Source organism: Cervus elaphus, chromosome 5 (genome assembly GCF_910594005.1).
Source record: "Cervus elaphus chromosome 5, mCerEla1.1, whole genome shotgun sequence".
In the NCBI taxonomy this organism is placed as follows: Eukaryota; Metazoa; Chordata; class Mammalia; order Artiodactyla; family Cervidae; genus Cervus; species Cervus elaphus.
This window is the reverse complement of record NC_057819.1, coordinates 87,970,027-87,985,885: the sequence shown is the minus strand read 5'-3', so window position 1 is coordinate 87,985,885 and position 15,859 is coordinate 87,970,027. Positions and strand designations below refer to the sequence as shown.

The 15,859-nt window shown below is 40.5% G+C and overlaps 2 protein-coding genes across 10 annotated transcripts in view; one reads left to right on the top strand and one right to left on the bottom strand.

Annotated features, from left to right (window-relative positions):
• Positions 1-7,479, bottom strand: part of CCT6B (chaperonin containing TCP1 subunit 6B) — a 36,477-nt gene extending 28,998 nt beyond the window's left edge. For 4 of the 9 annotated variants that reach the window (XR_006341178.1, XM_043903046.1, XM_043903048.1 and 1 more), the window contains exons 1-4: positions 7,175-7,479; positions 5,301-5,364; positions 4,611-4,745; positions 1,161-1,334 (exon numbers count right to left, since the gene is read on the bottom strand). Coding sequence is in view for 8 of the 9 variants with exons in the window: in XM_043903046.1 (XP_043758981.1) it covers positions 1,161-1,334; positions 4,611-4,745; positions 5,301-5,364; positions 7,175-7,311 (510 nt within the window). In the remaining variant the exon portion in view is untranslated. The other 5 variants (XM_043903050.1, XM_043903054.1, XM_043903051.1 and 2 more) reach the window with 4 other exon arrangements.
• ZNF830 (zinc finger protein 830) lies at positions 7,459-8,898 on the top strand. Its single transcript, XM_043903055.1, has one exon. It carries the CDS (start codon positions 7,492-7,494, stop codon positions 8,614-8,616), a length of 1,125 nt encoding a protein of 374 aa, XP_043758990.1. The 5' UTR covers positions 7,459-7,491; the 3' UTR covers positions 8,617-8,898.
• Positions 8,899-15,859: the final 6,961 nt, after the last annotated feature.

Sequence of the window (15,859 nt, the reverse complement as noted above, 5' to 3'; positions counted from 1 at the left end):
CAGAGGATGAGATCGTTGGATGGCATCACTCACTCAATGCACATGAGTTTGAGTAGGCTCTGGGAGTTGGTGATGGACAGGGAAGCCTGGCGTGCTGCAGTGCATGGGGTTGCAAACAGTGAGACACGACTGAGCAACAGAACTGAATGGAAGAGCTGACTAGAAAGAACTCAGGTGTTTCAGTCTATTTGGTATTTGTATTTCTCAAAGTAAATTAGTAAGATACAATTCTGATTTATATGTCAATGTCTTGTGAATTTTTTTATGAACTCTTCATTCATGATACACTAACACACTCAAGTTTCAAAAACTGTAAAGTAGAGGGACAATGACAACATCATCAAACTATAGGTATCCGATAAAAAAAAAAAAACCTTCCCAAAATCCCCAACCTTGTCCTGATATTATATTTATATATTCTACCTTTATAAGTAAACAAGTATACATTTCCCAGATTTGAATATTATCTATCAACTCTATCATGTTCATTAAAGTGGTAATCTCAATTACAAGGTACACTGTCAAAACCATGTCCCCAAGCTTGCATAATAAATATGGACCTTTAGCTTTAGGAGACCAGTATATAACTCCAATGGTGTCCAGAGGGGGTGAGCCACAGGCAGCCAAGCCCCTCCCAACTTTTTTAACAAAAGGTTTTTTTTTTTTTTTAACAAAAGGTTTAATATGACACTGTTGAAAAATTATACATACTGTTCTGACCAATCAAATCTATTCTATAAATAAGCCTATAAATAAATGTCTGTCTTCTATATTTTATTGTATGTTCAAAAGAACCACATGTCATAGTTGATTGGGGGCGTCCCAGGTGGCACGGTGGTAAAGAATCTACCCGCCAATGCAGGAGACATAAGAGATGCAGATTCCATCCCCGGGTTGGGAAGATCCCCTGGAGAAGGAAATGGCAACCCACTCCAATATTCTTGCATGGAAAACTCCATGGGCAGAGAAGCAAAGAGGCATGGTGTCACAAAGAGTAGGACACAACTGAGTGTGCGCACATGCATGCACGCACACGCACGTGCATACACACACACACAGATGCACACAAGCACACACAAATAGTTGATTATCTTATAAGAAAAAGAAAAATGTCACCATGTGTTAGTCTGTACTCATTCTGCAAAAGTTTAACTACATACCTCTGTTAACACATCAGCCAGTTGAGGATGAACCTTAGTTTGTAGAGATGTTCTAGCCACATCTAAAAGGATTTCTCTTTTCATCTCTTTTTTAATTTTAACTTGTTCCAAAACTTCAAGTGCCTTTATTTTTGCAATTTCAAAGCCTTCAGCTATTATTCTAGGGTGCAGGCCCTAATACAACAACATAAAACTATAAAGTAAGTTATACAAAGTAAAAGTAATGATCCTTTCCTATTAATAGGATTGTCCAAAAAAAGTTATCACCCACATCAATGCCACTAAATATAAGTGGAGGTATGTAATTTATTAAAGTACTCTTTCAGTGCTTCATATTTAAAACAATCTCAAACTTACAGAAAAACTGTTTACATTTTATGACAGTACAAAAAACTACAAAAGTTATTCTTATTTCTGAAAACTGTAACACATTGTTGTGTAGTACTCTTCCAAATGAGCACAACAGACTCCTTGCAATGCAGAGGAAAAGAACCAGCACAGTTTGGAGAAAAAAGACAGATAGACAGCACCTTCATGAAATGTTCAAAGTTAACATCATAGAATGGAACAAACACACACTATGTGCCTCCTGATAAACTGCATTAAGACCTCAACAGCACTTCCATGGCATTCCTGCCGAAAGTTCATAACCTGAATCTGATCATGAGGAAATAGACAAATCCAAACTGAGGGACTTTCTTCAAAAAAAAAAAAAACAACCTACACTCTAAAAGTAGCTATGTCAGCAATGTCATGAAACACAACAGATGGCTTAGGAACTATTACAGCTTAAAGAAGACTAAAGGGATATGACGCATGAGCCTAAATTTTCTTCTGCTATAAAGGACAGTATTGGGATAAGTGATGAAATTTGAACAAAACGTGAAGATCAGATAATAGTACTGTATCAAGTGTGTTTATATCAATGTCCTGTTTTGATCACTATATTGTGGTTATATATGAGAATTCCATGGTTTTAAGAAAGATACACTGAAATATTTAGATCACCATGTCTGGAACTTATACCATCAGAAAAAATATGTATATTACTATATAAATATATGGTATATATGGTACATATACATTATATATATATAAATATATATATATATATATATAACATATACATATATTTATGAACAAGAGAGAAATGTTACCCTGTGGAGTATTCTTGCAAATTTTCTATAGGTCTGACATTATAACAAAAATTTTTTTGAAAAAACACTTTTGCTTATTCTGGAAAATAATACATAAACTTACTGAAGGCTGGAACTAGTTCTAATTTATTCCCATCCTCCATTCATTTCATCAGTCCTACAGTAACTTCAAAAGTTGACACTGATTGAGCATTTGTACCAGGCACTGTTCTAAGGACTTTACATGTATTATTTCAGTCCCCTCAACACTATGAAGTGGGTGCTGATATTATTCCTGTTTCACAGATGAGGAAATTTAGGCTTAAAGGCTTAGATCACCAGCCTAGGTTTTTCCAGTGGTCATGTATGGATGTGAGAGTTGGACTGTGAAGAAAGCTGAGTGCTGAAAAATTGATGCTTTTGAACTGTGGTGTTGGAGAAGACTCTTGAGAGTCCCTTGGACTGCAAGAAGATCCAACCAGTCCATCCTAAAGGAGATTAAGTCCTGGGTGTTCATTGGAAGGACTGATGCTGAAGCTGAAACTCCAATACTGTGGCCACCTCACGTGAAGAGCTGACTCACTGGAAAAGACCCTGATGCTGGGAGAATCTCTCCCAGCAGGGGGGCAGGAGGAGAAGGGGACGACAGAGGATGAGATGGCTGGATGGCATCACGGACTCGATGGGCATGAGTCTGAGTAAACTCCGGGAGTTGGTGATGGACAGGGAGGCCTGGCGTGCTGCGGTTCATGGGGTCGCAAAGAGTCGGACACAACTGAGCGACTGAACTCAATTGAACTGAGTAAGAGCCAGAGTCAGGATTTAAACCCACAAAACCTGATGCCAGGGCCTGTGTTACTAACCATCTTCAAAACATTTCTTCAGCCTAGGACCTCACAACTTCTCACCTGGACTACTAGGAAAAACATCAGTCTTGACTCTCTTAAACTGTCCCCTAAATATCTGAAATGCCCATCTGCTCATTAATTAACTCATTAATATGTTAATATGAATATTCTTCTTGGTTAATAGTACGTGCCTATTCACTACTGTCTGCATCACTTTAACCCCACCAAGGCCAAACTGCTCGCAGCTGTGCACACACACCAGCTGTGTCTCTTCTCTGTGCCTCTGCTCACATTGTCCCTTCTGCCTGGAATGTCACTCTCCTCACCTGCCACTCTTTCACCAGGCTCACTCCTCATCCTAAAGATTCAGCCCAGGCCTATTTCCTGCAGAGAGTTCTTCCTGATTACCTTTAGATTAAGTCAATTTCCCAAAAACTGTCATTGGTTTAGGATGGACATAAGACCAGTGTTGGCCCAACCATATAAAGGAAGGACTTTTAGTCCATGACTGACTGAATTGTTTTCTCTTGTCCTCTCCTGCTGAGGATTAGTAAGGGAAGCAGGGAGCCTGATCTCTTCTGACAGTCATTCAGGATGGAAATAAGCCCATGATGAAACAGCATCATAAGTGCAAGAGCTAAGAGACAGAAAGGACCTGGGCAATTGATGACTTGGTAAATTTTTAATCAATGAACCCTAGAAGCCTGCTTTATTGCTCTATTTTTTGCTATAGGAGAAAATTTTTTATTGTTTAAGTGACTTTTAGTCAAGTTTCTACTGCTTACAGCCAAAAGCATCCTAAGATAAGTTGCATGCACTGAATTAATAGACAATTCCCAATATTAAATGAAACACAAAGAAGTGATCCTTTGAGCACTTTGACCAGATTACGCTTTGCTAAAATGGTCCTTGAAACAGCAGAAATTCAACTACTTAATTAGAAAAGACAGATAAATAATGCAAAGAAAACAATACAAATTGAACAAAGGCACAGAGGTAGAAATGTATGTAATTATTTCACAGGCCAGTGAACGAAGGAGTCGGGCTACAGTAGACTGTTTACAAAGAGAACTAAAATTAGAAAGGTAGGTAAATTCACAATGTGGATAAACTTCAATAATTTTCCTCTAGTTATTTTTTCAAAAGGTCCATAATTTGGTTTCAGCTTTATCAGTGATATTTTCTTTCTTAGGCCATTAGTCATGGGTACATGGCTATGTTTTTAACTTTTATGTATCTCAAATACTTTATTTTTTAGGGTTAAGGTTAGGTATATAATTTCAATAAAAAGGCATTATTTTGGCAAAAAGGTTCATTGTTATTTCCATTTATAACTGTCCAAAAATATCTTGATAAAAATTAATTATTGCAGTCTAAAATTAAACCATTTTACTAACAAAAAATAAATAACTTTGTATTCAAAAATAAAATGCCACATGAATGTGCATTCTATGAAATTCTAATACCTCAGAAATGTAAAGATCAGCTTGTTTTAGTAACTCTCCAATGATTAGAACATTTGAAGTAGTACCATCTCCTGTAATGTCATCCTGGGCTGTTGCTACTTTTGCTATCAAGGAAGCTGTTGGGTGTTGAATTTGCTGAAAAAAGTAAGCAGATTACAAGAGAGAGAGAATGAGAGAAAGAAAGAGTCCACCACAAGCAAAATAATCTAAGGGTCAAAAGTAAAATTAAGAAATTAAATAAGCTTCATTCTATTAGTTCACAAGTTCTGTATTACCATACATAATAAATGTCAAAACCAAAAGTTAAAAACTGAGAACTAATGAGGTTTGAACATTTTATAAAAGCATCTCTGCTTCAGAATGCAATGACATTTCCAAAATAAGATTAAATCCTTCAATCTTGAAGATGAATATATTTACTAAAATTGCAAGGAATTTTTTTCTCCATGATTACAAAGAACATACTGCAGTGCCTTTAAAAAATGTAACTAATTTGGAAGTATCCCTAAGCTATTATTTGTAAGATTTGAAAACAGTCAATAGACTTTTTTTTCCCCTAAGGTTTAATCCAACAAACATATCTCACGACAGCAGTATTTAGCTGACGGCCTTGGTTTAAAGACACACAAATTGTACTATGTCCTCAGTTATGATATATTAAGGTTTATTAAGTTAGCATCATCAGCTCACCATCTCATGGAGAAGCACATTGCCATCTTTGGTGAGTTTGACATCTCCTGCCCCAGAAACAAGCCTGTTCAGAAAACAGTGGTTATTAACCTCATATGGCAAGAGCCAAACAAGACACTTCCAGTATTTGCCACTCCACTATCTTTAATATAAGTAACTGGGTGTGGAAAACTTCCATCATATCATGGGGGACACCACAGTAATTACCACCATTTGCAACCCACACTATCACTTCTCCCCAGATGGACTGCAATGATGATTTCCAAAGGAGGATTTGCAAGTCTAGGGATAGAAGCAGTGGATGAGTGCTTTGGTACTTGGTACTTGGTACAGTGGTTTAGTACTTGGAAGTCTACAAACCACATTATTTGTGAATTTTCTGCAGGTTTCTTATTTTTGTGAAATGTTACATTCATTCACTGAACTATTTTTTCCTTCATCCTTCATGTTTATAAGATCAAGTTCTGTCAACTCTACAATCTAAAGGTCTCTTGAATCTACCCTCTCCTGTCATTTCCATTGTCATCATCATCTCTAATCTGGACTACTTAGCATCCTGATATTTCTGAATTGGAATCTACCCTCCAGACTGCATTTATCTTTCTAAAAGACAATGTGATTCAGTAAGTTCCCTGATCAAAAAATTCCATGATTTTCATATTCTCCATCACCTTCAAAGTAAAATCCAGGCTATTTAACAATGACATAGTTTACCTTTCCCAATTTGGGGAATGTCTATTCTTTTCTACTTATTCTACCAAGTGAGATCTTGAGGGAAAATATTATGGTTCCCTTAATAAATCATGTTTGGTTTCCTTTCTGTTGGATTTATACCGTTGGGCTTTCTTGGTCCTGAAGTTATTCTACACAGAAGGCCTTTACTCCCTTCTCTAACTGGTGTCTAATCCTCTTTCAAGATTGAGGGAAAATTCTATTATTTGAGAAGCTTTCCTTTCTCCCTTCTGTCATCAGTTATAATCCCTTTCTTCAGTACAATATATGCTGAATATACATATATATATATAACCATTAGCACATTCATCTCTACCAGAACTCCTTAAGAACAGAAACTGTATCTTGGTCATCTCTGTATTCCCAGCATCCCAACTAGACATAATCAGTGCCCTCTTTTACTGTCAATACTAATTACTCTGCTCATTCTTCTGAGACTGCATCTCTCCTCTTACACTTCATCATTGCCCTCTCTAGTCTCTTTCCCTCACTCTTTTTTTCTTGGTCACACCACACGGCATGCGGGATCTTTTAGTTCCCCCACGGGGGATCTAACCGCTTCCCCTGCAGTGGAAGCTGGGAGTCAACCAGTAGACTGACAAGGAAGTCTCTGTCCCATCCCCACTCTCTTCTAAAGCAAATAATGGTCCTAAATAAATACATGCTAAAGAATAAATACATATGATGAACCGTATGCATAGAGCGTTCAACTTGCCTAAGGACTTAAAATCTAAAAGAGAACTTGGGATTTGAACCCACGCCGGCCAGGCTCCACAGCCCGAGCCCTCTCCACTACAGCACACTGCCAAACAAAACCCAAACTCTTTAAAAGCAAGAGAGCTAGATAGCTTATGTTTCATACGAGACACTTAATGAACTTTTAATTGCATATGAACCTAAACAAGGGGGGGGGGGGGCGGGGAACGGGGATGGTCACCGCTTCACTCGTGAGCCCTTTCCTCGGGGAGCATTTCTCCTCCTCGACCAGGCAGGAGATGAACTCAGGGCAGGAATGAAAACGAGGAAAAGTAGGCCCGAAAATGCGTCCACATCGCTCCAAACTGCGGAACCTCTACCTCACAGGGCGCCTAGATGCCCAACAAACCCCGACGCCCTAACCGCCGCTCCAACGGCCGTCTCACATTTTCATGGTGCCCTTGGGACCCAAGTTGGTCCGCAACACATCCTGCAGCCCTCGGGCGGCGCATATATTGACGGCCAAGGCCGCCTGGGCCCGTGCCACCTCAGCCTTGGAGTTTATGGCCTTTATCGCAGCCATGAACAGAATGTCAGAGAAGCGACCCTGCAGGCAAATATCGCCTACGGTACGTTAGGGAAGGAAATCTGGGCGCCACCGCTCACGTCCCGGAGCCTCAGCCAATCCGCGTCCGGACAGGAAGTGACGTCATCAGGCATCGCCGGGACGGAAGCCAGGCTCGCCTCCGGTCGGATAGCAAAGATGGCGTCGTCCGCCTCAGCCCGGCCTGCAGCGGGGAAGCGAGTGGTGAATCAGGACGAACTGCGACGGTTGATGAAGGAAAAGCAGCGTCTGAGCACCAACCGGAAACGGATAGAATCTCCATTCGCGAAGTACAACCGCTTGGGGCAGCTGAGTTGTGCCCTGTGTAACACTCCGGTTAAGAGCGAGCTCCTGTGGCAGACTCACGTCCTGGGAAAGCAGCACCGAGAGAAAGTGGCCGAGCTGAAAGGCGCGAAGGAAGCAGCCCAGGGCCCGTCCGCCAGCGCAGTGCCTCAGTCCACCAAGAGGAAGGCGCCGGACTCTGAGAGCCAAGATGCCAAAAGAGCGAAGGCCTCCCTGGTTTCTCAGGTACAGCCCTCCACGTCCGCTTTGCCCACCAACTTTGACAAAGCCGGAAAGGAGTCCACTAGGACGACCGTCGGTAAGGCTTCGGGACTCGGTTTACTCCCTGATTATGATGACGAGGAGGACGAGGAGGAGGAGGAGAAGGGAGGAGGAGGAGCAGAAGGGAAGAAGGGGGATGCCTGTAAGCAGCCGTCCAATTCACAGAGCAAGGAACACTCACTTTCCTCCTCGCGGGAGGCAACTGGTAGTAGGCTGCCAAGCAATTTCTCGGATACAAATCCTCCCAAGGCCCCTTTAATCCCTCATTCCGGGTCAATTGAGAAAGCAGAAATACATGAAAAAGTAGTGGAAAGGCGAGAAAACACTGCGGAAGCATTACCAGAAGGGTTTTTTGACGACCCTGAGATAGACGCGAGGGTACGAAAGGTTGATGCCCCAAAGGACCAGATGGACAAAGAATGGGACGAATTTCAAAAAGCTATGAGACAGGTCAACACTATTTCCGAAGCCATAGTTGCCGAAGAGGATGAGGAGGGACGGTTGGACCGGCAGATTGGGGAGATCGATGAGCAGATTGAGTGTTACCGTCGAGTGGAAAAGCTGCGGAATCGCCAGGATGAAATAAAAAATAAGCTTAAAGAGGTTCTGACCATAAAAGAACTGCAGAAAAAGGAAGAGGAGAATGTTGACAGCGATGATGAGGGGGAACTACAGGATTTGTTGTCTCAGGATTGGAGAGTGAAGGGAGCTTTGTTATAGGGTATCAGAGACCCACGCTTTTGTACTGTTGTGTAGAAAGTGCTGTCTCTCAGTACAGTACCCTTTACTCCATGCCTAGAGATTTGGTAACCTAACTGGATTGTTGAGATACAATGAACATTCGAAGAGACCACTTTGGAAGATTAGTGTAAAATATTTTTGAGGTAGAGGTGTTTTTGAAGTATTACTTAAATGCCAGTTTTTTCATACATTTATATAGCTAAAGTTTGGGTTGTAAAAACTGTAAATGTTGTACATTTTAAATATATATTTACCTAAGAATTCTGGTTTGAGATTTATAAACTAATAGAAGTCAGACTAACAGACAAGCTTTTAAATGAAAACCAAGTGTGGCATTTGTGGTATATATGACTTGTTCTTTTTCAACTCACTAAATCAAATTCAAGGTTATTTTGTTGTTTTTGTTTTTAAGAACACTGCTCATGAACACATAAGTTATTCAGTGCTAGTTAGTTCTCTGTTTTATAAAACCATGTCCCAAGGGAACATAGTGAAAAATACATGCCAAGTATGACCAACTTCCTTAATCCAGAGTTTCTGTATTAAACCAGTGATTCTTGGTTGTAGGTGCATATGAAAATTTCATGCAGTTTTTAAAAAAGTGTACGTGAACCATGTGTGAAGCTTTTTCTAAATGTGCCCCTACCATTGAAGAGATTCAGTAAAGCTAGAGTGGGGCTCAGACACCTATGTTAGTTTTGAAAGCTTCCCAGGTTCTTCTGTGAGAATTCCCAGGTGGTCCAGTGGTCAGGGCTCGGCACTTCCACTGCAACGGGTGCGGGTTCAATCTCTGGTACCCTGGTCAGGAAACTTAAGATCCCAGAAAGTTGTGAGGCTTGGCCAAAAAAAAAGCAAACTTCCCATTATTCTAATAAGGCTAAAATTTGGGCACCACTGTGCTAAATCCAGAACACATTTACATTTTCCCAGGCTTTATTTTTTCCTGAAATGCCACATCCCACAAGTTTACTGTCGCATAAAAGAAATACTATCTTTTATTTATATCCCACCTAATCTTAGATTTTATTGTTAAATATTGTGGTAAATTAGGGTTCAGAGTTAACAGGTTCTATCAGTTGTAGGAAGGAGGTAATAGCTAAGACTTTCTTACATATAAGCCAGGCAGAGTTCTAAGTGATTTGCATAAACTCAATCTGATTTCCCTGAAGCCCAGGTTTTAGGTCCAGGGTTAAGGTATGAAAAAGCCTTGAATGTTGAACAAAAGAATTCTTCCTACAGACACTGGGCAAAAAGAAAGTTTTTGAGCTGAGAGTTATATCTGCAAAAAAACATGGAAGATTATTTTAATTGCAGTATATAGGATGGAATGAACATAGGTAGGGGACAGGAAGCTGGGAAACTACTTGGAAACTAGACTTTAAAAGCAAAGCAACTAAGACTAATTAGGTATGTACTGAAAGAAAGGTAATAGAATTGAAAGAATTTCACAGGAAGTGCTAACATCTTAGTGACTAGAAGTGATGAACAATAGGAGAAATATAGATGGAATTAGGGGTTTGGAGTTTTTCTAGTATGGGTGCCTGTAAGAAGTTATCTAACACTTCTAGAACATATTAATTGTCCTATGGTCTTTGGCAGAAAGGCTTTGCTTTCCTGATCTGTCCAGCTGATCTGAGTAACCTCAGTTTGATAATGTAAAGGGTATGTCTGCATCAAATATATGAACCCAGACTTAGAATTTTTTTTATCATTTATCATATTATTTCAGGATGTGAGAAAGTACAAGGTGGGGCTTGAAGGATGGGCTCACTTCTACACGGGCCTAAGAGAGTAGGCTAATGATGTAGAGGAGCACTGTATATTAAAACTATAATTCAAGGGACTTCCCTGGTGGTCCAGAGGTTAAGATTTGGCCTTCCAATACAGGGGGTGCATGTTTGATCCCTGCTCAGGGAGCTAGGACCCCACATGCCTTGCAGACAATAAACCAAAACATAAAACAAGCAATCTTGTAACAAATTCAATAAAGACTTTAAAAATGGCCCACGTCAAAAAAAATCTTTAAAAAAAGTATTCTTAATTAAAAATAAGTGGCTCAGCAGTAAAGAATCCATATGCAGTGCAGGATACATGGGTTCGATCCCTGGGTCAGATAAATCTGGAGTAGGAAATGGCAACTCACTCTAGTATTCTTGCCTGGAGAATTCCACAGACTGAGGAGCCCGGCGGGCTGCAGTCCTGGGGTCTCAAACTCATACACAACAGTGTCTAAGCATACACACATACATATAAAATGCAAGCCACATACATACATTAAATTTTCTAGAAACCCACATGAAAAAGTAAAAAGAATGTGAAATTAGTTTTCACATGGGGCATGGGCTGGATCCCTGGTCAGGGAACTAAAATCCCACACATTGCACCAAACAGCCAAAAAAATAAAGGTATCCAAATGGAAAAATACAACATCCTCAGGAGGTAGGGAGCAGCCTAATTTAACTGGAGCAGTGTTTATCCCTGACAACAGTGGGAGTGGCAATTGGAAAGGTAGGTTACAAGCCAAGGAGGGCCTTGAATGCCATGCTCTAAGGAGTTGGCACTTTCACTAAGTTAACAGTTGAGTAGCCTTAAGGTTATTGAGTCCTTTACTGTAACAGTTAAAGAAGAGCTTAAGGAGTACCAAGCATATAAACCCCCCACTGGGTTTTTAGGAGGACCCAAAAGCTCTCAAAACTCGGAGCATGAGTAATGGGTCCTTGATCAAAAGCCAGTGAATTCTTGTTGAATCTGAGATTGATGTAGACAGCAACGGGAGTTGTTGAATCCTTCTTGATCCTCCATGCCTTGGAGAGCTTCTTTATACCTCTTAGAGCTATGTGAAACAGATTTTGCATTAGACTGTGAATACCAGCCATGTTCCCAAATTCTAAGAATTGGTCCCAAAGATGTCTTCTTGTCACGTCTTTTTAGAAACTACCCCCTAAAGATTTCCCTGGTAGCTCAGATGGTAAAGCGTCTACCTACAATGCAGGAGACCTGGGTTCGATCCCTGGGTCAGGAAGAACCCCTTCAGGAAATGGCAACCCACTCCAGTACCCTTGCCTGGAGAATCCCATGAATGGAGGAGCCTGGTGGGCTACAGTCCATGGGGTTGCAAAGAGTTGGACATGACTGAGCAACTCCACTTTCACTTTTCCCCTAATGCAGCCAGGGCTTCCCAGTTGGTGTAGTGGTAAAGAATCCACTTGTCAATGCAAGAGATACAAGAGACATTTCAATCCCTAGGTCAGGAAGATTCCCTGGAGGAGGATATGGCAACCCACTCCAGTATCCCTGCCTGGAAAATCCTATGGAGAGAGGAGCCTGGAAGACTATAGGCCATGGGATCACAAAAAAGTTGGACACGACTGAGCATGCACATGGGGGCACACACACTAATGCATCCAACATTTACAGACATACCTCAAAGATGTTGCAAGTTCCACTCCAGACCACCATAATAAACAATAAAGCCAGTCACACAAATTTTTTGACTTCCCAATACATAAAAAAGTTATTGTAGTCTATCAAGTGTGTAATAGCATTATGTCTTGAAAAAAAGTATTGATACACATCTTAATTTAAAAATTATTGTAGAATATGTTAACCATCACCTGGCCTTCAGTGACCACAGTAGTAACCTCAAAGATCACTGATTATAGATGACCATAACAATGGTCATGTATGGATGTGAGAGTTGGACTATAAAGAAAGCTGAGTGCCGAAGAGTTGATGCTTTTGAACTGTGGTGTTGAAGAAGACTCTTGAGAGTCCCTTGGACTGCAAGGAGATCCAACCCGTCCATCCTAAAGGAGATCAGTCCTGGGTGTTCATTGAAGGGACTGATGCTGAAGCTGAAATTCCAATACTTTGGCCACCTAATGCAAAGATCTGACTCATTTGAAAAGACCCTGATGCTGGGAAAGATTGAGGGCAGGAGGAGAAGGGGACAACAGAGGGTGATGGTTGGATGGCATCACTGACTCAATGGACATGGGTTTGGGTGGACTCCGGGAGTTGGTGATGGACAGGGAGGCCTGGCATGCGTTCATGGGGCCGCAAAGAGTCTGACACGACTGAGCGACTGAACTGAACTGAACAAATACAACATAGGAAAAGTTTGAAATATTGTGGGAATTATCAAAATGTGACACGGGGACACAAAGTGAGCAAATGCTGTTGGAAGAATGACACCAATAGACTAGTTCAGTGCAAAGTTGCCACAAACCTTCAATTTGTAAAAACAAAAGCAGTACTACAAAGTGCAATAAAATGAGGTATGCCTGTGTTAGAATGATTGTAAATACTACTTTGTGCACCTCTCACCCATTTCACTTATCAACTGAATATATTTCGCCTAACTTGGAGGGAAAGAAAAAAAAAATGCCAATCTCCAAACTAGGCTTCAAATGTTTATTTGTCCAGTGCCTTACAATTTATAAAATACTTTCACATATATCTCATTTAATGATAAGTAATGACTGCTTTTTACACACCAGAGAACAAAATTAGATGCTATGGAATTAAAACTGCATGAAAAAGTATAATTTAGGCCTAGAACTTTTAATGTAGCACTCACTAGATTAGTATGGAGTAATGGAAAGAACATGGGACCCGTCAAGAGAAAACAAAAGACAAGTTCAAGTTCCCACTCTACTATTTCTTTTATTGAACTATAGTGGATTTACACTGCTGTGTTAATTTCTACTGTACAGAAAAGTGATGCAGTCATATATATTTATTCTCATATTCTGTTCCAGTACAGGATACTGAATAGGTTACCCCCACCCTCTACTTTTTAACATCTAGTGATCTTGGGCAAGTGGCCTCTCTGAAACTTAGTTTGATGTACCAGAAAATGATGATGATACCCCACAGAGTGTAGTGAGAGTCTAATGACACATGCATGTGAAAGGCATTAATAAACTGAAATTTATAAATAAAGCAATAAAAGTATTTCTACTAGTAGCATCTGGTCTAACCCTGCTCCATGCTACTACTAATTTGCTAACTTGAGTTATGCTAATTTAAGTTATGCTAACTTGATCTTAGGCTGATAGTTTAATGCCCCTTAATTCCCTCTTTTGGGCTTTCCAGATGGCTCAGTGGTGAAGAAGCCGCCTGCCAGTGCAGAAGATGTAGGTTCGATCTCTGGGTTAGGAAGATGTCCTAGAGAAGGAAATGGCAACCCACTGCAGTATTCTTGCCTGGAGAATCCCATGGACATACATGGATATAATTGTGTACACGTGGGGACTTTCTATAGAAAAGGTGTACGGGTTCATTACATATTCTAATGTATTATCTATAGATTATAAGATAAAGTCAAGCATGTATCTGCTGATACTTTTTAAGTTGACCTGTCTTTATACTTAGAAATGTCTCTTAAAAGTAGGCTTCCCTGGTGGCTCAGATGGTAAAGAATATGCCTGCAGCACAGGAGACCTCTGTTTGATCCCTGGGTCAGGAAGATCCCCTGGAGAAGGAAATGGCAAACCACTCCAGTATTCTTGCCTGGAGAATTCCATGGACAGAGAAGCCTGGCAGGCTATAGTCCATGGGGACGCAAAGAGTCAGACACAACTGAGCGACTATCACTTGCTCCAAAGTCATCCAGCTGACAATCTGGAGACGGAGATGGCTAAGGTATTGTTACAAGATTTGTCCAGGAGAGTCCCAGGTGTCTTGGTATAATTATGATTAGTACATTCTTTTACTCTCAACACTGTCCCTTTTTGGAGATATATATATATATATATATATTCACCTATGTAAAAGTTTGACAGGAGGAAAAGTCACTTTCTGATGAACAGAAGGTCTTAATGGAAATAGTAAGCTTCTTGACAATGATGCGCCAACTTGGTGGAACATTTTGCAGGGAGGTTTGAGTAAATACATATGTGAGTAGGAATGGTGGCCAGATAGATGACCTTAGATTGCCTTTTCAATGTTGAGATTCTAGTAGCCTGCATGATACCAGGAATTTAGATACTTTAAATCTGAACAGGAAAACAAAATTCCTCCAACTCTGCATTTTATTTCCTATCTACATTTCCTCCCTCAGTGAATCCTCATTCATTCCCATGGGTTTGTTTTGGTCTGGTATTTTAAATTATTTATTTTTGGTTGCACTGGGTCTTCTTTGCTGTTCTGGGACTACTCATTGTTGTGGTGGGTGGGCTTGTTGTTGCGATGGCTTCTCTTGTTGGGGAACACAGGCTTTAGGCATGCTGGCTTCAGTAGTTGTGGCATGCAGGCTCCAGGGCATGCTGGCTTCAGTAGTTGTGGCGCACATGGGCTTAGTTGCTCCATAGCATGCAGAATCTTCCCGGACCAGGGATTGAACACATGTCCCCCACACTGGCAGGTGGATTCTTATCCACTGTACCACCAGGGAAGTCCCTCGTGTGTTTAAATGTCATCCATGTTGCATCAATGTGTACAGACCTAGAGACTCTCATACTAAGTGAAATAAGTCAGAGAAAGATAAATACATGATGTTGCTTATAGGTGGAATCTAAAAAAAAAAAAACAAAAAACGAACTTATTTATGAAACAGAAACAGAGTGCCAGATATAGAAAACAAACGTATGGTTACTGGGGCAGAAAGAGAGAAAGAGGGTAAATTGGGAGACTGGGAGTGACACATACATGCTACTAAATATAAAATAGATAAGGAGCTACTGTATAGCACAGGGGACTCTATTCACCACTCTGCAATGACCTTACGGGAACAGAATCTTAAGAAGAGTGGATACATGTCCATGTATAACTGATTCACTTTTCTGTACAGCAGAAACTAGCACAACATTATAAACCAACTATACTTCAAATTAAAAAAAAAAAAAGTATCACCCATATACTGATGACTCCCAATTTATATCCCCAGGCTTGACTTTTCTCCTGGGAAGCATCCTTCATTAGCTTTTCTTATCCAAATCTAATGCATGAGTTAAGTCCTGGCAACTCTACCTCTAAAATATGCCCAGAATCTGTCTACTTCTTTCTGTCTCCACTGGTCCTAACCACCACCAACAGCCTTTGCATTAATTGTTGGCTGTCCCCCTCCCAGCCACAATCTGTTATCTACAAAGTACAGTGAAATAGATCAAGTCACTCTGTCACTTAAAAACCTTCATTATATCCTTTCATCACACTTAGGGGAAAAAAAAGAATCTAGGCCCTTTCCAGCCTACAACACGTTCTGAAGTTCAGTTCAGTT